General features: G+C 39.8%; 1 protein-coding gene across 1 annotated transcript; it reads left to right on the top strand.

Annotated features, from left to right (window-relative positions):
* The first annotated feature begins 7,251 nt into the window (after nt 1-7,251).
* LOC126390066 (CD209 antigen-like) lies at nt 7,252-25,321 on the top strand. The gene is made up of 14 exons (XM_050044163.1): nt 7,252-7,334; nt 8,536-8,625; nt 10,237-10,293; nt 10,605-10,673; nt 11,131-11,187; nt 11,826-11,894; nt 14,594-14,650; nt 14,962-15,030; nt 15,448-15,504; nt 16,663-16,731; nt 16,997-17,080; nt 23,635-23,768; nt 24,219-24,319; nt 24,415-25,321. The coding sequence occupies exons 2-14, from the start codon at nt 8,586-8,588 to the stop codon at nt 24,551-24,553; spliced, it is 1,002 nt and encodes a 333-aa protein (XP_049900120.1). The 5' UTR covers nt 7,252-7,334; nt 8,536-8,585; the 3' UTR covers nt 24,554-25,321.

Below are 25,321 nucleotides of genomic sequence, written 5' to 3' on the forward strand. Positions count from 1 at the left end.
ACTCTAGCTTTAACATTAGCTAAAGCAGCTACATTGCAGGGTTTTTTAAAAGCTGCGATACAGGCGGCCAGTCTGTCAAAACCTTGTTAGACACATGTTTCCAACAGTTTATAGGGTCATAACTGACTAGCTGCAACACCATTTGTTAATTTCATGTATACAGCTGACTGTTTTTAAACATCAGCAACAAGCAACAGAGATATTGATATGATTTCATGAATACAGAGACAAGATGAGTTTGTGATAGTACTTGATAAAAATATCTTGCTTCATACTTTGTAGACAGGGCTATAGTTAAATTCTAGTACATGACTGCAAATGAAATCGCAATCAGTATTGGCTGTTACTTTTCTGAGGGGAGATGCCAAAAAACATTTTTCCCAGCAGACGTGTCACAGCAGAAAAACCACAGATGTCACTAATAACATTAACCATGGCTTTGTTTATTCTAAGTCTCACCATTAATTATGACAGTGTGATGTACAATGCCCGGGCTTTGTAACTGAAGCAGCTTACAGTAATAAAAGCCCTAAGGGGAAGTTTAATTGGAATAGGTGACAACATCGGCTTGTCCAGCAGGTGGCACTGAAGCATTTGAGCCTTAGCTGTGAACAACTGCGGGCCTCAAGATAAACTGCAACCCTGAGACTCCACAGCCTATCCAACAAAAGCAATGGCCTTTCTTCCTCAATTAACATTAGATTGATGTTGTTTTTAGTGAGCCACTGAAAAATGTACAGACTGTCATGTCCAGGTCACGGGGAAGATATGGAGCAGTAAACAGCCTTCAATACTTTGTTGCTTTTGTTTTTTTTCTTATTTTGTTGCCACTAGATAACTGTAGGTGTGAATTTATGATTTGATACACTGTGTTGAAAAAGTTGTTATTGTTATTTTGCTGTCTTGAGTCCAATTTTTTGTAGTAGTCAGTATTTCCTGTTTAGACACAGTATGTGGTTTTGTTGATTATGTTGTAAAATAAAAGTATACTACGCAGGAATTGTCAGTTACCATTTGTAAACAGTAATGCTGCCGAATGTGAAAGTGAAAGCCAACCCCAGCTATCTCTGCTTGGCATATCACCTTGCTGTATTTGTCTTTTTCTGTGCTGTGTCCACAATTTTCGGAGGTTTGTCTTGGATCTGGTGTGGCACCTGGTTGCGACCTTTTTATAAAGTCCCGACCTCACCAGTGCACTGTGCTCAGGAACGTCCTGAACACAGCAAAACATTAAGGAAATAAGAAAATACAGGCAGAGAGCAGAGTCTCTGCAGATAAATACACCACCACACAGTGAGAGTGGGTCATAAATGATTATTGAGAGGGATTACTCATGTTTGAGTCTATACATTGTTTTGTAGGGAAATCCTGCATAGTATATCTTTAAGAACACAACACTTTTTGGATTATGTGAATGGGAACATATTTGGTGTAAAATGGGCTTATTCCCCATAATACAGCTTTAAACCAAGAGAGAAAAACTGTAACATAAGGACGCTGATTTATGAGTCAGACCAGTGTTTATTCAGTCAAATGTATAATAAAGATGTTATGGACATTCAATTTCTCATACTCTTCCCTCAAAATCAAACAAAATATCATTTCAGCATTTTCATATAATCTTGCTGTTATATAGTCTATTGTCAGTTTAACAGCCTCATTTTCATATTCATATAGAACAGTTTGATGTCATCTTAAAACAAAATTGTAGTGCTGTACTATTGTTTGTAGGCAAATCTTTTCACATGTCATGTAGAAATTTCTGGAGGCAAATGTTTTCTCAGAATGGTCTTAAATACTCTCTAACCGTTGTTTGTGTTGCTGGTGGTGGTTATCAATAAACAACAATTAGACTAGAGTCTTTATTCAGTATTCATCCCTAACATCCCTCAAGATTCTTCAGAGCTGCTTCAGTATAATGCCATGGATTGGTCATGCTATATGAAATAAAGTGCAGTCAGCAGTGTGTAAGCCTTTAACCAGTGCTCCTACATCAGAGACAATGCTTATAAGAAGAATCTCTTCATGCACATGAAGAATAATTGGTTAATGATTATAAGTTAGTGCTCTCAAACTAGCAACTACTTTTGTTTATTAAAAAAAAAAAAAAAGTACAAATTTTTATTTTTATATTCAAACACAGTGCTGCTGCTATGGCAATTTGAGGCAGTGTGGGTGATTTGGGTGTTTTCCTCAGATGCTCTAGCTATCTCTACTGTATAAAGTGGGTTAAACAAAAGGCTCAAAGAAGACTTTAGGCCTGTTTCCACTGAAGAAGTTCCTGATACTATTTGAGGGGCAGGAACTTTACAGGAACGTCCTCTCGCTCGGCCCTCTCAACCGCTGTGTCTCCACTGAGTAGTAGGAGGAAGTACGAGGAAGGTTCCTGTAAAGTAAAACCGGGCTCTGGATGTGACGTAATCGTTGTGCGACCATTTTGACCGGGGCAACGCGGCAAAGAAACAAACAAAGAAGAACAACAACAAAGAAGAAGAAGCAGACGTACGAAGCAGAAGTAACAAGAAGAAAGCAGACATAAGAAAGATGATTATCAATATAGAAGGAGCTGAGGTGGTTGCTGGGTTTCTGGCGTGTCTCTTCGTTTACATGACTCCTTGTCTGCTGAGTTTTGAAAATGCCAGCTATTTTGTCGCTTTCTGTTGACGTCACATCCCGCCTTGAGTATATCCAATATTTTGTCGCTTTCTGTTGACGTCACATCCCGCCTTGAGTATATCCAATCAGCACCAAGTAAACCTCAAGCCCCACCCAGGAGTTTTTCGGGGCCGTTCTGAGTACCTACTCCAAGGCAGGGACTTGTTTAGCTCCGGAACTCTGTCCTTCGGGGGTGGTTCCTGGGGTGGAGACACGCACCAACGGCCCCCGGCCCCGTTAAAATGACCCCGAAGTTCCTGCAGTGGAAATGGGCCTATTTAAGTAAATAAAATTAAGAACAATAAAGTGTACAAACCATAAATACATATATAGCCTAATTGTTTTTACACATTCAAAGGATAGCTAAATCCTCCAGATTGACTGATTTCAAATTGAGTGATGGGGGACAAAATCCACTGTCCATGTGTGCATCTATACGTACATTCATATTTGTCTTATGAAGGTGATATAAGGCTTCAGCAGTCTAAGTTAGACAAAGCATGCTAGTATCATCCAAGCTCTTTTTAGTGCTTCGTAGAACTCTGCAGTGACGTTCCTCTTTGTGCTGTTACCCCTACACTGCAACTCTGCACACAAACAATATTTGAATTAATCAAAACTGGAAAGTTGTACCAGTGGTGTACGGTAGTTACAACAGGCCCAGAGCACGCTATTGTGACGGTCCCGATAGTGTACGCTGACATGCACATATTGTCTTGTCACATGATCTGAGACTTTACATTGGATAACATTAACATATTACCCAGCAATCATTATTGCATATCTGTGTATCACAAAAAATACCAAAGAAAATGGAAAATTATTAATTTAACAATTCCAGTGGTTTATCATAGTTTATTTGGAATATGCATATAATTTTGTTATCGATGCTATTGTCTATTTTACGGAGATGACAGAGATGGGTTTGCTTTTTTCAAGGTCATAAAGCAAATGGTGCTGTTTTTAATCTAATGAGAGTTCTTCTTTGAAAACAGGCATATTTCCAAGGTGGCAATCACACCCCAGAGCTGTACTAAAGAGCCTATTGACAGGCAGGCTGATTATTTTCACAGTATCAGTTCCTCTAAGTTGACACATGTAAGTGTATTCAACCATTTGATACTTAAACTATGTCAGTCTCTCCATCACACTCTGTTATAGTACATGCACCTTCAACAGCTGCTGCTGCTCGCCCCACAAAACTTCTCTTCAATGCATTACCAGTCACCATGTGTATGTTTACAAAAATAAAGATAAAATATTCATTTTAATGCACTGATTCAACATCCCAGTTGTATGTATAATCTATGTAAGCTCAGTATATTGTTACATTAAATGTCACTGACCTATGATCTGTTGTTATTTGAGATCCATGTAGCACAAGTTCCAGTTACCTCTGCAGCCTTGTGCTACATGCAAGTGGTGTCAGAATAATCTGAAAAATTTGTTCCAGATCATATTTAATGCTGAGAACACAGTAAAAATGCTCAGAGTATGTAAATACAGCACATCTTCTTTGTAGTGTCCATGTTGTTTTGTCATTATAACTAAAACTCATGAGCATACAAAAGTTGGAAGAACTGAGTGGCTGAGGAGCACGTGAATGCACCATTGGCCTTGGCAGGTGGAGGTCTCGACTCAAGTCTGATGTAATCAGTCTTTGCTTGTTATTTATTGCTGTTGCTGCACTATATAACCACATATTGGTACACAAAAAGCTGGAATTAGTCAGCAGAAATTAAGTTGCATCAGTAGCCAGAGAAAAGAGAAGTAATAGTCATTGTGATACATTTGAGGTACAGATAAAGATATACTTCCTCTGTTAATGTCACAGATGCATTTATCAGATAATCTAAAAAGTACATTATCGGCGGTCACTTGAGGCAAGTACGACTGTCCTGATGGGTTGTCTACTTGTGGGTCCCATACTTAGTGCAGTGTGATGAGGGGAATGTGGTGGTTGAACATGTTTCTCTTGCAGTGTTGTTGCTTTATCTCTGCGGCACAGCATAGGTGTCTTCCAGGAGTGCTTATCAAGTGCAGTGTGCTCCCAGTTGCTCTGAGTGATGTGGAATTTGTTTAGATTAGTTTTGATAATGTCCTGTATACATAATTATATATACATAAGATCTGTTTGGGGAGTCGTGTGTCAGATATGCAGATGACATGGCCTGTCCATCAGAGTTGGTGCTGCATTATTGTAGTGGTGATGATGGTCATGTTGGCTTCCTCCAGAACAATGATGTTAGTGCGTTTGTCCTCCCATCTGTCCACTGTTTATCTTAATGCAAGTAATTATTGTTTTGGAGCTGTCACACACTTAAAGTTAAGGAGTCCAATATCAGATAACCCATAGCTGAATGAGAAAGCCCTCTATTAGTATCTCTGATGTTCCTGTTTATAGTGCAGTTAAAGCAACACTATGGAGGATTGCGCTTTTTACCTCACAGGGTCCCCCTACAGATGAAAAACGGTATTGTCTATCGCAAAAATCTTTCTGCACGTGCATTTGTTGACAAGCCAATGATACCGGTGAACTTCCTGAAGCTGGCCGTGTAATGTGCGATCATCATGTCTTCAGAACAGGTAAAGTAGCCTCATAGCATTTTGTACATACATGATTAGGCTGATTGCTTTATTTATGTATTCATTTTTGAAACTCAGAAATGAGTTGCTCTCTGCATGTCAGGGCTGACCGCCTCCTCACAGCGCACGCGCACGCGCGCGCACGCACACACACACACACACACACACACACACACACACACACACACACACACACACTCAACAGAGTGAAGTCAGACAACAGCAGAGAGGCCGCGGTGTAGATGAAGGGAATATAGCTTTAAGATCACTCTAGTTGACGACAACTACGCTTGTTACTGTAAGTACTGTAAGTGCGATAAAACCTCTGCCAGCCAAGCCAATACTTTATCATTACATGTGATCAGCATGTAGAAAGCCATATTTCAATCTGCTCTGGCCGCAGTCTCTCATTCACCACTTTTATGATTTACGACCGTGGTCGACACAAGCACATCACGCACGCGGTGCTAACAGCAAAGTGTTAAAGACAAACTAAAATGAAAGCGTCCCTCCTCCTCGTTCAGCTCTCGCCAGCGTGTGAAAGCCGGGCCAATATTAATCCTTGTTCGAGCTCTCCCATTTTCTTTTCTTTGTCTCCTCGGACAACACCTTCACCTTCTTCCTTTTCTTTGTCGCTTCAGCCATGACAGCCACATCTAACTTCGTTCACCTCGGTTCGGCTACGCTACTCTATAGAGAGGAGGGGGATGTGACGAGAGGGGGACATGACATATGGCGTAAGGCAGCCAAATTTTATAGTCTTTTTTGTGTCCGGGTTCCTACCCGAACACCGAAACTGCATAGTGCCAGTGCAAGTCAAACAGACGCTCTTAAGCAATGACGGAGGTGTCATCCAACCTATTGTGAGTTGATGTACCATCACAAGGATCTTGGATATATATTTTTTGAGGGCTCAAAAACTCCATTGTGTTACTTTAACCACTGCATGTCCCAGAGTTCACCTACTGATTCATACCATCTCATACTCATATGATTACTTCAACATGTCACAGTATCCGAAACACACCCTTACTCTAAAAAACTATGTACAGCTTGTTCGAGCTTGTTTTTATTCAGTAGACTGTACAGTCAGTTATTGGCCTTCTCTTAAAATCGTGATTCAAATAAAATACAAATACAAATACAAATGACTGAATGTGGGGTTCTGTATGTGATGTAGTTATAGAAGCTGGTGGTCATATTAGGGGGGGAGGAATTATAAAACCATTGTTGTTTCTAATTCAGTCAATGCACTATACTGTTGCCATTTATGATATACAAGCTCAGTTAAAGGTCAATGCTGAATTAATGAATTACATTTAGTTCAAACCAGTGTCAGAACAAAAGCCTTGTGTCTTACACTTACTTTAATAGGAAAGCTAAAGATGCCATGCCAATGCCAGTTGGGATACTGTTATGTTGATAGTAAATTCTTTTTCATGAAACACATCTATCAATCTTTTTTTCCCAAGTTTAACCACTCAAAACTGATGAAACATGCACGAAAAAGATATGTTAAAGCCTAAAAACATCTCATCCAAGGAGGAAGATTACTTAAAACTGAACAAGGATGGCGATAGTACGAAAAATGTCACAGACAGAAAAGTATGTAAGATAAAATAATGCAGATGAAACTTCACATTAAGTTTGGAGGTTGTTGTTTATGGTGTTTGACTCGCATTGTATTGCAATCTTACAGGATCATGCAGTTTGTGTCACTAAAAAAATATCGGGAATGATAATGCAGAGGAAGGTTTGCCTCCCCTGAGCATATACCCAAGAATCTGCATACATTACAACTGCAGCAGTCACAGCTTCTAGTTTGAGTTGAGGAAGAAAAACAACTTTCTGAAATGAGGAAGAAGACCATGAGAGATAGTGCTCTATTTATGCAGTGATGAACATAAAAGAAGAATCAGATCAGAGACGAGCATCAACAACACCTTCATCACTCTCCAGTGGCTAAAATACACAGATGGCTTACGACGAAGCAGAACCTGAGAGCTCAATGATATATGAAAACGTCTCCACCAGGAACGCTGCATCAAAGAGCCACTTTGTTAACGACAGTAAAGCGCCTGCTGCAGTGCTTGGTGAGACAGAAATCCTAACAAATTAACAAGTTTGAAGTTCAGTTTTTAAAAGCAACACAAGCAACATCTCAATGTCAAGCATGCTGAATATTCCTTTTATGTCATTTTGACCATTTTTGCATATTTCCATCTTTTATTGGCTTCTTGTTTTATTTGACTTAATTTTCAAGAGTGTGATGTTTACTTTAAAAGAATACTTAACCCTCAAAATGAGCATTTGAGTATCAGTTACTCAGTGTGTTACCTTGAATTCGTAAAGAAATATTTGTTTTTTTTCTCATGCCTACATGGTGAACAGAGAATCCAAAAAAGGTAAACATTTGTCATGATTTAAATTAATTGTGGGCCACTTTATCAACAGCAAAACTGTTTCAAAACATCCGCTTACAAACGCTCACACAACTCTAGCAGTATTATTCAAGTCTCATTTAGCTGTATGCTCAGTACTTTACAAACACATGCATTTTCACTTAAAAAGATGCAAGCACTTCACCAACGAGTAGCCCACGCTGAGCCTACCTGAGCACACTCAGGGCGTAACTGAGCCCAGGAAAGCTACTCTACCTGCATGAGACTGTTTGTACTGATGTCTTTAAATCGAAATATTTATTGAAAATGCATGTGTCTAGGAAGTACTGACCATTCAGCTGGATGAATTAGACTATACTGCACAAGTGTTGTGAGTTTGTAAAGTGTGTATGATATGGATTTACTGTAGTTAAAAATGGTTGCTAATGGATTCAATTCATGACAAATGTTCACCTTTTTTGGATTCTCCGTTCACCACAGGCAAAAAAATTAAAAGAAACACGCTATGAGTAATTAATATATGAGTGATCATTTTGCAGGTTAAGTATTTTTTTGAACCACTTGTCAGTTTAAGCTGACTCAAGACAGTATACACATATGTAAGTTTCCTCCTAATTCAACACACTAATACATGCAGCATTAATCAAATGTTCAGAAATGTTAAGTGATATGTTTACAGCAGAAAGATTAGTATAGTAACCTGCATTGATCTGCAAGTTGATAGGTGGTCCTTAAGGTTGTGGTTAGGGTTGGATTATGTCTCCACAGAATGGATGTAAGACAATGTAACTTATCTGATTGTGTGTGTGTGTGTGTGTGTGTGTGTGTGTGTGTGTGTGTGTGTGTGTGTGTGTGTGTGTGTGTGTGTGTGTTTGTGTGGTTCTACACACAGGACTGAAACTGTACAGAGTGGGAGTTTTGATCCTTGGACTCCTCTGTATCATGCAAGCTGCTCTCAATATTTCCCTCCGTCTTGCTCTCTGTAAGTCTTCTAAACTTCTTGTTACTTATTTAACATCTCACTTCTGTAACAATAGAGAGGAAGAGGAAAGAGGAAATGGTAACCACCCAAGTTTCAGTAATTCTCACACAAGCTAAAACGATCACTTGCCCTGAGTGCTTTCGAGAAACCAACCCGGTCTCACTCAGAAGTCATTGAAACCTTGGTCAGTGACAGTGCCGGCCTGTGGCAAAGGCAGTGCAGGCAAATGCTAAGGGTGCAGTCATTCGTAGGGGGCACCACAAATGGGGGAAGAAAAAAATATCAAAATGTTATCTTTCACTATTTTTTTATTAATACTATTACTACTATTAATACTATTACTACTATTATATTGAAATATTACATAAGGCCACAACAACATATAGCAAAGCCTACTAAATAATAGAGAGGCCTTTTTTTCTGGGTTCCTGCCGCCCCAGGGCCCCCAGGCCCCCGAATCCAGCTCGTCACACTTTACCTGCTCTCTGGGGGAGATGAACAAGTTATCCATCGTCAAGTGAACCCTGAAACATGCTGTGTCATTTTCAGTTCAAAATGACAAACACTCTCTGGTGCCCACTTAACTACCACTACACCACTGAGAGGAGCCGGTGGCCACAACAAACAGCTAACTGAGGTTGCATCAATTTACATTGTGAAGTGTTCAAGCTCTATTCAGTAAAAATGAATGTTGGATGATGGTAAATATTTACGTTCTCATGATTTGTTCAATGGAATCTTGTAAGTGTAGCTTTTGGCAAGAAACTGGCAAGAAATTCAGCTGTTTAAAGGAGAAATTTGTTGATGTTTTCAGCACTATAAAATGGCTTTTTGCCATAAAAAGATGTTTTTCATGTGAACGAGGTTTATGTTAAAGGTTATTTCATGCATATTATTACATTTGTGCTCATACAACGGTAGTGTAATGAAGGACTGAATGACTTTTTAAAAGTGTTCATTCATTTTGTTATTGTGGAGATTTCTGTGTTTTCCTGTCATGAAAGACGAATAAATAACATTCATATTAGTATCGGCCAAGAGTTTAAAAATTGATGCATCCCTAGTTCAATTAGAAAGTTACTTTGTACATTTTATTATTATTTTACAATTTCATATATTATTTTATTGTGATTCTTCTAAACAAGTTATTATTTTTAATTATTTTATGTATTGATTATTGATTTATATGATTATTATAACACATGTACACATGGAGAGGGGAGGGCTCACTTCCAAATGTGCAAGGCCCTTGCCACTTGCCGCCACCCAGGGTACCTTTCATGACATATGTCGACATGGAAAGTCCATGAACAAACGTTGATATGTGACGAGGTCGGAGTGGGAATGTGTTGAAGAAACATATTTTAATCACTGTGCAGAGGGGTTGGGCTAAATACCCTGAAATTCATATCAAAATTAATTTGCGCCAGCAAAACAATCTGCTTCACCCATGCGCACAAGATTCTCACAGTGAACCTTTTATTATTTCTTTGTATTAAACAATAATTTGTACTAGATTCATTAAAAAAAAAAGCCAGCTTTAATTTTATTGTGTGAATCATCTCTTTGGTTGTGGACATAATCAAATTCTGTTGGTCACTTCTCCATCAGTTAACATGGCCAAAAATGTGACTGAAGAGAGAGACGAGTTGAGGAGAATCAACTCTGGTAAGTAGATGATGAAACTCCTCCAATGATCAGGGATTAGATCTGAAGGGGTGTACAGTTAGTCCAATCAAGGTTAAGTATAGGTGTAAAGCTGTTAAATATTGTAAGAATCTCCCAGTTAAATCCTGTTAGTGAGGACTGATGAGATGATGTTATGATGTGGACAGAAACATGAGAGCCAAAGAAAAATTATGTCAGGGTGACTGTTACAGTGACAAGATTCCTAATGATACAGTATTAGATTCAGAAGAGGACACATACAGTCTGTCATTGATAGATTAACACAATAGATAATGGAAATTCTGTTTCAGATATTGAGGCCAGTTGCAAAAACCTGACTGAGGAGAGAGATGACCTGAAGAGGAAGCTGAATGACTCTGGTATGTATGATGATGAAATCAATAATCAAAGTTTAGATCCCAAAGGGTGATGATGAAATCAATAATCAAAGTTTAGATCCCAAAGGGTGCAAGTCCAGTTTGGGGCAAATAAAATTGATTATTTTAAATAAAAAGTTCCCAGTTAAATACTGACATTGTGTTATAGTTTCTTTCAAAGTCAGCAACATTTAGTAACACAAAAGAAGAAAGTTAATGTGATGCTCTAGATATTGAGTACATGCTTGTGTTCTTGTTTGTTAAAGTGAAATGAAACCCTTAAAACTTAAAGCCTTTGAACCTTCATGTGATACAGCACAAATACAGATTTGTCATAGGTACCACCTTGGCCCTTTGTTTTGTAGAAAATGCAAGAAGTTTGTCTTCACATTAAATGTAACCATACAAGCTACTATGATTCTGTTGAAATTCATGTTGATTTCTCCACTCAAAATGACAGTTTCACAGCAAAATTCTCTGACTGAAGAGAGAGACGAGTTGAGGAGAATCAACTCTGGTAAGTAGATGATGAAACTCCTCCAATGATCAGGGATTAGATCTGAAGGGGTGTACAGTTAGTCCAATCAAGGTTAAGTATAGGTGTATATGTGTTAAATATTATAAGAATCTACCAGTTAAATCCTGTTAGTGAGGACTGATGAGATGATGTTATGATGTGGACCGAAACATGACACTTCATGAATGTTAATGCTGCTCTGTGAGTGCTGCATATGTATAGGAAATTGTTTGCAAACACATCAGCCAGTGACAGTTTTATCAGGTGTTTGTACCAGAGGTCTTTTGACCCCAAGTAGCCAGAAAATGTAATACTACAGTGAAATTAACACCTGTCACATTTTTCAGCCAGTAAACCTGCAGTCCAGCACATATTAAGTCATAAGATATGAGATGATCTCTACAATGCAGTGACATTCAATGACACAGACGTTTCTGTTAGTCCATTTTGTTTGTTACCAAAAGAAAATTTTTACCACAATAACATTTCTAGTAAAGGATGAGATCCAAACAAAAATGTTATCAGAGTCACTGTTACAGTGACAAGATCCCTAATGATACAGTATTAGATTCAGAGGAGGACACATACAGTCTGTTATTGATAGATTAAAGCAATAGACAATGGAAATTCTGTTTCAGATATTGAGGCCAGTTGCAAAAACCTGACTGAGGAGAGAGATGACCTGAAGAGGAAGCTGACTAACTCTAGTATGTATGATGAGGAAATCAATAATCAAAGTTTGGGGCAAATAAAACTGATCAGTTTTACATAAAAAGTTAAAAAGTTCCCAGATAAATAAATAAAACTTAAAGCCTTTGAACCTTCATGTGATACAGCACACATACACATACAGAGAAATTTGTTTTTTTAAAAATACTTTTTGTTTTTGAACATTTCATGTTTACGAACAACTGAAAAGAAAAACAGTGCACAAAAAAAGAAAAATACAGATAGGAGGTGATGTGATGTTTAAGACTAATTATCCTAATTTAAAATAAGGTTTCATACATGATACATACATTAATCATGTAGTATCTGTCTCATTGGCTAAATAGGCACACCACTGTCTCCACCTTCTTTCTCCCAATTCTTTCTGAAGTCATATAGAGACTTAGATTTAGACTTACTTTATTCGTCCCAGAGGGAAATTCATTTCCACTAATTGTACATTTACTTCCTTCCAGAAAGTCTGAATAAAAGGACAAGTCCAGAAAATATGGGCATGGTCATCCATGATTTCTCCACATTCCCTCCAACAGCATAGCTGGGTGCCAGTTTGTTTAGACTTCTGTTTGGGTGTGATGAAAAAGCCAGTCAGGTTTTTCCAACAGATGTATCTCCAGGTCCGTGAGCTAGTGGAAGTTGAGTGTATTTCCTAGGCATTCAGCCACATTTTTTAACTTGGAGACGACACATCGTAAAGGCATGGATACTTTTTCCAGTGTTGAATCAGATCTGCCTCCAGGGCCTGGGTCCAAACACAACGCGCTCCCCATGATCCTGTAGACGCCGCCATTGTTGCTGTTGCTTGCCGGCTTGTCAGTGTTGCCAGATCTTGGGAGAGAAACAAGCAACCAGGGCTATGGAATCAAGCCTAAAAGAAGCAACGGATATATATAGAGAAAGGCAACATTTAGAGAGAAAGCCCAAATAAGCAACTCCACTTTAGAAACAAGCCCAAAAAAATGCAACCCGTCACTACCAATATTTGTAAATGACTTTACAAAAAAACAAGCCCAGAGTCGCGGCAAATAAGCTGACCTGGCAGCCCTGTGGCTTGTCCTCCTCACATTTCTTCTGTCCTCCTGCGTGCTGACGTGGGACGTATCCCGCCTCTCATTGGATGATACTCTTTGTCAGTTGCGTCAGACTTCTCCAGTTTTCTAGCATGCCAGATATCCAGTCGCAGATGAGAGGTTGACTTGCTCGTAGGCTTGTTCACACACGAGGATTCGTCGTGGCAGACTATCAGCCGACTCTCCTCCGACCCAAGGTGGTTCTCAAGATCCTCTGCAACGTCAAAATCTCAGTGAAAATCATGTAATGTGAACTAGGCTTTAAAGAAGCTGCCATTATCCTTTATTCTTTCAGTAGGAAAGGAGTAAAGTGCCCGAATACAATGTATAAAATCTTCAGTGAAGCCAAATCTATCTTACTATATAATGACGAAAACTCTGTCTGTGTGTCTGTGTGTCTGTTCCACGTTTTTCTCCTCACTGACTTGGTCAATCCTTGTGAAATTTGGCACAGTGGTAGAGGGTCATGGGAGGATGTGAATTGGCCAAAGGGGGGCGCTATAGCAACCGATTGAAATTGCAAGCTTTGAATGGGCATATCTCATGCCCCGTATGCCGTAGAGACATGAAACTTTGCACAGAGATGCCTCTCCTCATGAGGAACAAATTTGCCTCAAGAACCCATAACTTCCGGTTATATAGATTTTCCGCCAGTTATAATTTTTTGAAAAACACTTAAAATCGATCTCTTCCTAGGAAGTTTGACCGATCTGCATGAAATTTTTAAGCCTTTAATTGATAGGACAGATGAGCGTGAAAGGGGCTGCTGCGGCAACAGCCTTGTACATGGGGCGCCTGCTCTACCACTAAGCCACCGATGCCCCAACCCCTCCATTGTTGACCCGATCAAACAAAATGGGGGTGCTAGAGAGCTAATTTCTTATCTAGGCTAAACTTGGTAGATATGTAGAACAGGACCCCTAAAGGTGACTGGAGAAATTTAACTCTAATTGGCAACTGGGTGGCGCTATAACAACAGAAAAATGCTTATAAATTGCTAAAATGCAACCGATCGCTGTGGCTCCCCCTGTGGCCGAATGTTTTGGTACGACTAAGTCATGGTATGGTATGCTGTACATAATCACAGAAACTGTCAGTGTGTCATTCTGTCAGTCAGTCATTCTGTCTGTCCCACGTTTTTCTACTCACTGACGTGGTCAATCTATGTGAAACTGCACATAGGCATTGAGGATTGGCATAGATAGAAGGTGACAAAGCTGCCAATGGGTATGGACTAGTTCATTACTAAATATAGAAATTCCCCCCCGACCAAATCAAAAGCTTTTTCAGCATCCATACTACTGTAAGAATAATAGAACTTTTTTTTCCTTATTGATCTGCTCAAAAATATGTAGGGCTCTCCAACCACCTCCAGAGGGGTTGGGCTAAATACCCTGAAATTCATATCAAAATTAATTTGCGCCAGCAAAACAATCTGCTTCACCCATGCGCACAAGATTCTCACAGTGAACCTTTTATTATTTCTTTGTATTAAACAATAATTTGTACTAGATTCATTAAAAAAAAAAAAAGCTAGCTTTAATTTTATTGTGTGAATCATCTCTCTGGTTGTGGACATAATCAAATTCTGTTGGTCACTTCTCCATCAGTTAACATGGCCAAAAATGTGACTGAAGAGAGAGACGAGTTGAGGAGAATCAACTCTGGTAAGTAGATGATGAAACTCCTCCAATGATCAGGGATTAGATCTGAAGGGGTGTACAGTTAGTCCAATCAAGGTTAAGTATAGGTGTAAAGCTGTTAAATATTGTAAGAATCTCCCAGTTAAATCATGTTAGTGAGGACTGATGAGATGATGTTATGATGTGGACAGAAACATGAGAGCCAAAGAAAAATTATATCAGGGTGACTGTTACAGTGACAAGATTCCTAATGATACAGTATTAGATTCAGAAGAGGACACATACAGTCTGTCATTGATAGATTAACACAATAGACAATGGAAATTCTGTTTCAGATATTGAGGCCAGTCGCAAAAACCTGACTGAGGAGAGAGATGACCTGAAGAGGAAGCTGAATGACTCTGGTATGTATGATGATGAAATCAATAATCAAAGTTTAGATCCCAAAGGGTGCAAGTCCAGTTTGGGGCAAATAAAACTGATTATTTAAAATAAAAAGTTCCCAGTTAAATATTGACATTGTGTTATAGTTTCTTTCAGAGTTAGCAACATTAAATAACACAAAAGAAGAAAGTTAATGTGATGCTCTAGATATTGAGTACATGCTTGTGTTCTTGTTTGTTAAAGTGAAATGAAACCCTTAAAACTTAAAGCCTTTGAACCTTCATGTGATACAGCACACATGCAGATTTGTCACAGGTACCACCTTGGCCCTTTGTTTTGTAGAAAATGCAAGAAGTTTGTCTTCACATTAAATGTAACCATACAAGCTACTATGATTCTGTTGAAATTCATGTTGATTTCTCCACTCAAAATGACAGTTTCACAGCAAAATTCTCTGACTGAAGAGAGAGACGAGTTGAGGAGAATCAACTCTGGTAAGTAGGTGATGAAACTCCTCCACAGTGTTAATTTTGACAAGAATTTTTAATTTCATTTTAGTCTTAGTCACTCACCAAAGACTGGATTTAGTTAAAGTCACATTTTAGTCTTTTAGTTTTGTTTTGTTTTAGTTAAAATTTAGTCAGTGGAAATCAGTTTTAGTTTAAGTCTCATTTTAGTCTTTTGACGTAATTTGACAGTTTTGTTATACTGTAATAGATTTTGCAAAAGGATGTTTGTCATTGTAGTAAAAACTCCATTGTAAGCATACCTTTAACTATGTGTTTAGTCATTTAAACTAAGAATGTACCATTTTACTCTTGTATAATAAAAATGAATGTCTAAGGCTTGTTAGAAAAAGTGCAATACATAATCATGTCCTTCACAGGTTCTTGTTTATTTTCTGTATATTTGTACAACAAATGACTTACAACCTGCAAGAATAAAGCTCCAGTCCTCTTAAGACATCAGAAGAAGATCATAACAGCTTAACTGTTATGCCCATTTTAATTTACTATTTTCTTACAAGGGCATCAAAACCTAGCCAACACATTTAATCATATGCCCACTTTAATTCAGTGTTTGTTAACACTAGGACCGCCTGGATTACAGCGCCCCCTCCAAGGGCCGCACCGTCTGCCAGACCGTCATATGTAACTTCATTGTTTATGCTGCCCGTGTGCTCAGAAGCACACAAAAAATGCATTTTTGAGTAATTTCTGATATTTATGATAAAATAAAAAAAATATTACAGACTACAGAATAGGACTGACAACCTCTCCAATGTCTCATGTCAATTAATTAACACTATTTGTTGCCTTTTTATAATGCCTTTTTGTGTATGTATCACTACAGTGAAACCTGACACATTTTTCAGCCAGTAAACCTGCAGTCCAGCATATATTAAGTCATAAGATGCGAGATGATCTCTACAATAACAGAGACGTTTCTGTTAGTCCATTTTATTTATTGCCAAAAGAATTTTTTTTACCACAATAACATTTCTAGGAAAGGATGAGATCCAAACAAAAATGTTATCAGAGTCACTGTTACAGTGACAAGATCCCTAATGATACAGTATTAGATTCAGAAGAGGACACATACAGTCTGTCATTGATAGATTAACACAACAGACAATGGAAATTCTGTTTCAGATATTGAGGCCAGTCGCAAAAACCTGACTGAGGAGAGAGATGACCTGAAGAGGAAGCTGAATGACTCTGGTATGTATGATGATGAAATCAATAATCAAAGTTTGGATCCCAAAGGGAGCAAGTCCAATTTTGGGCAAATAAAACTGATCATTTTACATAAAAAGTTCCAAGTTAAATATTGACGTGTTATAGTTTGGTGTTATAGTTAGTAGATACCACCTTGGCTCTTTGTTTTGTAGAAAATGCAAGAAGTTTGTCTTCATATTAAATGTAACCATACAAGCTACTATGATTCTGTTGAAATTCATGTTGATTTCTCCACTCAAAATGACAGTTTCACAGCAAAATTCCCTGACTGAAGAGAGAGACAAGTTGAACAGAGCTATCCAAGGATGCAGGATGGAACTGGAAAAATTATGTGAGTATGAGGGTGAAACTTTAATTAATCATCCAAAGGGGTACAAATACGATATTGGACAAATAATGATGTTGCATGTAGTGGATTCCTGTCAGCGACAAAAAGACTTTTAGCTTTTGATGATTCACTGTTGTAAATTAAAAACACAGAAGAGAAAAATGGTTGTTCTTAAGTAGCTGACATGCTGGACAACCCAAGCAACTTTTAAACCTGCCCAAATTTTCCATCTCGTTCCTGCTGCTGGTCATTTGGCTGTTGTGAAGGTAGAGGGCTCTGTCTCTCCTGCACTTCTCTCAGCTGTCTTACTAATTTTTTATACAATTTCATGAATAACCTATATTTTATACTGCAAAAATACTAATTACTAGTCCATACCCATTGAGTGCACAGTTGCCCACATACAGTTTCAAATGGTGTGTGTTTGGGACATGAGCATAACTTTCATTTCAACACTGGGGGGGACAGGGACACATTAGGTGAGTGTCTGTGCCTAAGCATCCAGCATATAATGCTGATAGATAATGTCCGGCTGCCCAGTGGCTAGCAGGTTAGACATAGTGGTTAACTATTATGCTAGCATGCTGGCTGGAAACAGATGATTATTTTGCTCCGTTTTGAGCACATAATACTCACTCCGTCTCCGAATCTCATGGCTGTAAGTTGCTCATAACGTAGGCTCTGGCCTCTGATGCGTTATCAAACGATTTCTGCTCACCTCCTGGAGTAGTTATCCAAAGTATAGCCGGGTATGAGATGCCATGCTTGACCTCGGGGCAGCAGCGCAGCAGCCCCCTGACCTCATTGAAGGCAGCCCGCTTCACCCTTACGGAGGGTGTGTAGTTGGGGTAAATGTGGATCCGCCTGTTGTGGAAGATGGCTCCCGCTGCTGCAGCTTTCCGCAGGACGTCCACCTTCTCCTGGAAGTAGTGAAACTTAACCACAATGGGTCTAGGCGGGTTCCCATCTTTCCGCTTGGGTTGCAGACTCCTGTGAGCCCAGTACAACTTCGGAGAGTAGTTGAGGGCTAGCGCATCTTGTAGCATCTTAGCAACAGCAAGCTCCGGTTGCATTTCACCAAAGCCTTCATCCACGCCAATGATTCTGCAGTTGTCTCTCCGCTGTCTAGATTCCAGGTCTTCTATCTTAGCCACCAGCTGGTTTACTTGGGAGGTGAGTGATTTCATTGTTTTTCCCAGTTCGACGACCATGTCCGAGTAGCCATTAGCCCCATCCTCCAGGCTAGCAACGCGCGTAGGATGCGCAGCGTTAATTTTTTCAACTTCTTTCATTGCCTTGGTATGTTCGGCACGGGTATAGCTCTCAGAAGGTCTTCAACTTTCTTGTTTGCCGAATCTATCTTTGCTAACACCCTTTGCTCTGACATTAGCATGCTTATGAATGTTAACCACATACAACGTGACCGGCAACTCTGTAATGGAGCTACTGAGAGAGGCAACATGTTGGGTACTGGTCCAGTAGCTGTGTTTGAAATAGTTGGGAAATGGTTAAGAAAGATATTTAAGTGTTTAGAGCCGCTGGGCTGTGATTTTTACCTCTTTAGGAGAGGTTGTCATTGGTGTTATTTTTTTTTTTTTTCATCTCTTCTAAATATTGGAGGGGACATGTCCCCTGCATCCCCTGCGCCCCCCCTGAAAGTTACGCCTATGGTTTGGGATACAGGTCATAGAAAATTGCAGATTAAATAGTCAACTGAACCCATTAAGAGGAGCAATGTATTGAGACAGAGTTTTTGTGAATTTGATAGTAAGATTGCTTTATTGAAAGTACAGTAGTACCATTGCCAATAGTGGGATAGTTAGTGGGCTAAAACTGTACATTAGTCAGGGCTCGACAGTGCGAGCGTTTCACTCGCATTTGTGACTAAAAATAGGTGTGTGCGAACTGTAAAAAATATTTAGGGGCACGTGTGCGCATAAAAAAATCAGCCGAAGCAGCCTATATTTTTGCCAATAAAAAAATATGATAATCTAACCGCAAATGTTGGAGGAACTCCAGCCGCCTTCCCTCTTCCCTCGGGAACTGCCCATTGGTTCGGTAGCCCATTGGTTCGACATCCCATTGTTCCGACCATATTAAACTCATTGTTCCAAAGTCCGTTCCGAAATCATCATGATGCCCTGTGGTTAAGGTCTGGTTAGGTTTAGGCACAAAAACCACTTGGTTAGGGTCAGGAAAAGATCATGTTGTGGGTTAAAATGAAAAAGAAAGTGACAAACACATAAGCCGTGAGCCTGCTCTGCCTCAAGCCGGTCGCGGCGCACCATACGCCCGCCGCGAGCCGTTCAGCACCGCGGACAGTCGGACTAATAGGATGTCGAACCAATGGGCTGTCGAACCAATGACATGGACCCCTTCCCTCTTCCCCGTGTGACACGGTTAAGAACCACACGGCCCGTGGAAGCGCCGCGAATAGCCTCGAAGCGCTGAGAAGTGAAGCCAGTTTCCTTTCGGCGCCCATGTTAACCGATTGTGTCATCCACACCGGCTGCACCGCGCAGCTCCGCCGCCGGCCCTGCAGCGATCATTTTGGCATCTGGTCTATTTTCTGCGCGAGCCGCAAGCTAATGTGTCAAGCTGGGTAAGTTACCCATGATGGAAAAACAGCCCCAAATGTGACGGAGACAACAGCTGGGAGCAGAACCGCTTGTCGACCAGCGTGGAGAAATGCGTGTCTGATGTGAACGGAAGTGCTCTGGCTCGCGGGAGAATTTTGGTGCGCTGCGCTTCGCAGGCAGGGCAGGCCCTGGCATTATGGCCGGTTTTCCAAGCCACTGTCGGCACAGTGAATATAAGTCAAAGTGTGGAGGAGACGGACCGGGAAAAGCGGCGGACCTCCGGGGAGGCCTGCTCCGTTCTCCCCGCAGTTAGGGACCGTTCGCCACGGTACCGCTGCTGGGCAGGGTGGAAATAAGTCCTGCAGAGTTTCAGAGGACCTGGAGAATGTTTTAGGATAGTAATAACATCAGTGTTTCCGCTACATTCATAGCGGCGTGTCACCGCTGCTAAATTATTGCCGTCGCTGCTGCTCCTTCAAAACATTTTTGCAAATGCACCACCACTCTGAGACATCTGTGCACTTGCACAGTGCAGCAGCCAGTAGTGAGGAGAGCAGCGGTGAGGGGAGTGGGGAGTGAGGGAAGGCTCCTATTTAGGGATGCACCGAATATATTCGGCTGAATATTGCAAAAAAAAACACACATTCAGTATTCGGTGGAATAAGTGAAAAGCAAGGCCGAATAATAGCGGCGTGTTTTGATAACGCAATCAAACAGCGTGCAGTGATGGATGGAGTAAAATGTTGGCAGTGTGGCGATAAACAATAATGGCGAATCCCGCCGGTTGTGGGTTGAACGGGGGTCACAGACACGGACAGGAATACGTATTCCTGTCAAATACGACGGCGCATTATAACGGCTTACCGGCGAAGTCCGGCTCCAGGTAAATAACTTGTTGTCATGACTGCACAAAAGTACCTGAACAGCTGAGCCATGGCGGCAAACAGTACTATGTGTCGTATCAGAGGAGAAACTTTAGGGACTGTTCATTACTTATGAAGGGACTGTCAGGGGAGGAGGGTGGCTGGTTGATTTTTATTTCATTTATTTATTTTATTTTGATCCCCCCTATGTTAATCACTTATTGATGCTGTTTTTGAAGTATGAATAAGTCAATAAGTAATTTATTCCATTGAAATATCAGTGATGTATTATAGAAAAGTGAAACACACATTATTTGATCAATTTACATTGTGTGCCTAAAGTTCTTTGTGCGCTCCTTACTTTTTCAACTTAGGAGCACATGTGCTCCTTGGGAAAAAAGTTAGCGTCAAGCCCTGTTAGTAGTTGAGGTAGCACGTTGAAAGGCAGATAGTTAAAGTGTTTATATGTTGTATTGACTTAAAAGTGGGGCGCACTGGTAGAATGGCTGACTGTTTCCATGATTATGTACAGCATACCATACCATGACTTAGTCGTACCAAAAATTGGTAGACATTCGGCCACAGGGGGAGCCACAGCGATCGGTCACATTTTAGCCATTTTTAAGCATTTTTCTACTGTTATAGCGCCACCCAGTTGCCAATTAGAGTTAACCCTATGGGCCCTAGGCGTTTTTGGGGTATTTTACTGCCTTTACTTTTAAGCTCATATCACAGTCATTATAAAGGCTACATACACATGCTATATCTTGTTTTCTTTTTTTTTTTCAGGACAATGTGGGCTATCCAGATTTGCCATCATTTCATGTCCTCCGATGTGCCTGTATGTTACATTAATTTTTATATCAATGAAAAAAACTTTTTTTTTTGTTTTACAAATTTTTACATGTATCTCACCATTGCAAGTTGGAAGAAGACATATTCTGCCATATATGAAGAGGGGAGACTCTCTGGAATCTGGCAATATAAGAACCATGATGNTTTGATGGCAACTGGACAATATGGAGATACCGTATTTGTATCTTGAAAGCTGGACTACAAGTGTGGATAGACAGGGAGAAACACACGCAAGCCTAAGACGTGGTAAGATACGATATTCCTCACTATATGAAGTGACTGATAACAAGATCTGTATAATGGATTGTTAAGAAATTCGTCAGGTTTTTGTTTTGTAGACAATTGATCTGGATTTATAGCATGATGGGATGACAGCACAATGTGTGTGGTATCACTGGAAAGCTCTGCTTCTGCACTTTCATGTGATATGCGTGGCATTTCTGTGCAAGCCTGCATTTGCGAGTAATCCATCCAAGAGTAATGTGTGTGCAAAGCTGTATGAAAGCTCTGTTATACATAATTTTATTCTAACTTTATCATTGTTTTTCGCTGTGAAAACATTGGTCTACCGACAAGTGGTCTTGTCGGAAAGCTACAATTCCGCTGTTTCACGTGATATGCATGGCTTCTCGCTATGACGCACAGTCGCGGAGAAAATCAATAGAGAAGAACAGGTGTGAATTTGGACGCACTATGCATCGTTCAGGCCCATAGGGTTACATTTCTCCAGTCACCTTGAGGCGTCCTGTTCTACATATCTACCAAGTTTAGTAAAAATCAATATGGCGCTTAGGCCTAGATAAGAAATTGGCTCTCTAGCGCCCCCATTTTCTTTGATCGGGTCAATAATGGAGGGGTCCCCTCAGATTATGTGTGTTCATATGCCTACAAAGTTGTGTGGTGATCGGTGAAACCCTTGAGACGTTATACACCTTTATGTGATGAGCCACGCCCTCCGCAATATTCATTGCCTTATAGAAGCTCAGTTTTAGTAAGTTTTCCAATTTTTGCAAAGAGGGAACTTTAGATATTGGTCCCTAGATTATGTTCACCGAGTTTCATGCAGATCGGTCAAACTTCCTAGGAAGAGATCGATTTTAAAATTTTTTCAAAAAATTCAAACTGGCGGAAAATCTATATAACCGGAGCTTATGGGTTCTTGAGGCAAATTTGTTCCTCATGAGGAGAGACATATCTGTGCAAAGTTTCATGTCTCGACGACATACGGGCCATGTGATATGCCCATTCACAGTTTGAAATTTCAATTGTTGCTATCGCGCCCCCCTTTGGCCAATTGATGTAATACTGCTTCATTCGCATCCTCCCATGACCCTCTACCACTGTGCCAAATTTCACATGGATTGACCAAGTCAGTGAGGAGAAAAACGTGGAACAGACACACAGACACACCCACAGACAGAGTTTTCGTCATTACGTATATAGTAAGATAAGATAAGATAAGATAGTTAAGTTTAAGTTAAGTTTATTTACTTTATTAATCCCCCTGAGGGGAAATTCAATGTTTTCACTCTTGCTTGTCAATTACACACAGGTCCGAAAGACACACACATGCACAAAGTGGAGAGATGTCAGAGTGAGTAAGATATAGTAAAATAAGATTAGCAAGCCATATACTGAAAGTTTAACCAGTAAGAGAACTACACACACAAAGAAAAGAATACAAGTGCAGATTTTTTTACTTCTCTTTTTTACATTTCTTTACTTATCTTTTCTAAGTGGTGCTGGGAGCAACTCCCATTTCGAGTAAATGAAGCATGAAACACTTCTGGTGCTCTTGTCTGTTCCACATTAACCTGTAACCTATACTGTAACTATAACCGATAACCAAGTGTGCATGCCAGTGTAATCACGCACGTGGTCTGTCACAATCAATGTGCTGTATTTTAAATATCAAAACCAATTTCTCCTTCCTCTTTCATTTATGGCCTCTTGCTTTTTTTAGAGTAATTGTAAATTTTAAGTTAAATTTTTAATCCATGTTGTAATTGAATTGTACGGTGCAACCCATTTTACCTTGAAGTTAAACCATATGTCCCAAACTAGAGACTACACTACAAGCTGCAAAATTAATGGTGTAATAGATTTCTAGAATTTAAAGACTGCCTTTGGGGATACTCACATATTATCCCCCTGTGGTTGGCTTCATGGGACATTTATGACTATTGTCACATTCAAATGTTTGACTTTACAATTGTTCCTCTGTTTCCCTAAAATAACAAAGTTGTTATTTTTCACAAAGCTCCAGCGCGATGGATGTATTTTAGAGGTAGTTTCTATCACATTTCTTCTGACCAAAAAACGTGGCAAGAGAGCAGACGAGACTGTCAACAAAAAGATGCAGACCTGGTGATTATCAACAGCAAAGAAGAACAGGTGAGGGTGTGTGTGTGTGTGTGTGTGTGTGTGTGTGTGTGTGTGTGTGTGTGTGTGTGTGTGTGTGTCTGTGTGTGTGTGTGTGTCTGTGTGTGTGTGCGAGAGAGAGAGAGAGAGAGAAAGAGGTGTCTCACTATCAAAAAGACAGTCATGAGTACATATTTAGGGCTCCATGCTTACGACGGTTTGTTGGACCATCACGAAGGGGCGGGGCTAAGCAAAAGGTCAATTGCAAGACGGTACATGTCTTAGAACTTAAAGTCCATGTTCTGTGTGTGTGTGTGTGTGCTTGTGCATATGCCTGCATGAATCTGTGTGTAAGACAGATGTAATGTAGAATAAAATGAAAAATATTGAATGAATGCAGGGGTCAGTGAGGTGGAGGATACAATGAAATCAGTTTAATTTCTGCTATGGTGTTTACAGTTTGTGTCTCTCTTCTCAAACAAGGATTTCACAAGACAATTCCAGAAGTACATGTGGATTGGCCTGACTGACTTACAAACAGAAGGGACATGGAAATGGGTGGATGGGACTCCAGTGACCAAAAGGTTCACACTTTTTTTTTTATTGAAATCACTGTCTTGTGCTTCTTTGGGTGTGTTGTCTGAAAGAAAAAAAATGTGTTTATATATTTTCATTTCAGCTACTGGGGTCCTAAGGAGCCTAATGGCGGGAGTGGTGAAAATTGTGGGGAAATGAAGTTTGATTCGGAAAACAGCTGGAATGATGGAAGCTGTTCCCTTTCACACTTCTGGATGTGTGAAAAGAAAGTCCGTCCATAACTCTGCATCCATGCCCACCAGACAGAACAGAAAACTCAGGACAATCAGTGCATTTCTGAATTTCAGCTGAACATAAGAAGAGATTCAACTGTTTTCATGTTGTTTTGGAGTTTCAGTATGAACTTAGATTTTCAAAAAAACCTCAACCTCAACCTCAATATACTTGTTTGTACACGCTCATAATTTTCAGGCGCAAACAACATTTTCTGATTTGCCAGCCTATGTGAATCCTGGTAATGACTGTGCTGCAGGGAAGGTGGTGTGTTAACATAGGAGTACATAAAAACAAATATACAACTAGGTTCAGATGCTTGAGGTGCTTTTGCTGCAAAAAAAGACAGAAAAGACTGTAATATGTTATTGATTCATTGCTAGATAAATATCTGCTGTTTCCTCATTAGCTGACATAATACGCTGACTGAATTTATATCCGTGAATGTTTACCTTAAATTTCCAGTGTGTAGGATTTAAGGACATCAGTTAGCAGAAATGGTATATGATATTTGTTGTCTTTGTGTTTTCATTACACATGCACGCGCGCGCACACACACACACACACACACACACACACACACACACACACACACACACACACGTAAATATATATGCTGAGCCAGCATTTTTACCTTTCAATCAACAAGAGTACTGTGCACTCAATTTATTTTACAGTTGGCTTAAAAATACAGTCTGCAAGTCTGCAATACTTGGAATGTACTGTAAAACACATGTGAAAAATTGTGAAACTTGAACCTTCTTCAAATAAACTAC

The sequence above is a fragment of the Epinephelus moara genome, chromosome 5 (genome assembly GCF_006386435.1).
Source record: "Epinephelus moara isolate mb chromosome 5, YSFRI_EMoa_1.0, whole genome shotgun sequence".
Classification (NCBI taxonomy): Eukaryota; Metazoa; Chordata; class Actinopteri; order Perciformes; family Serranidae; genus Epinephelus; species Epinephelus moara.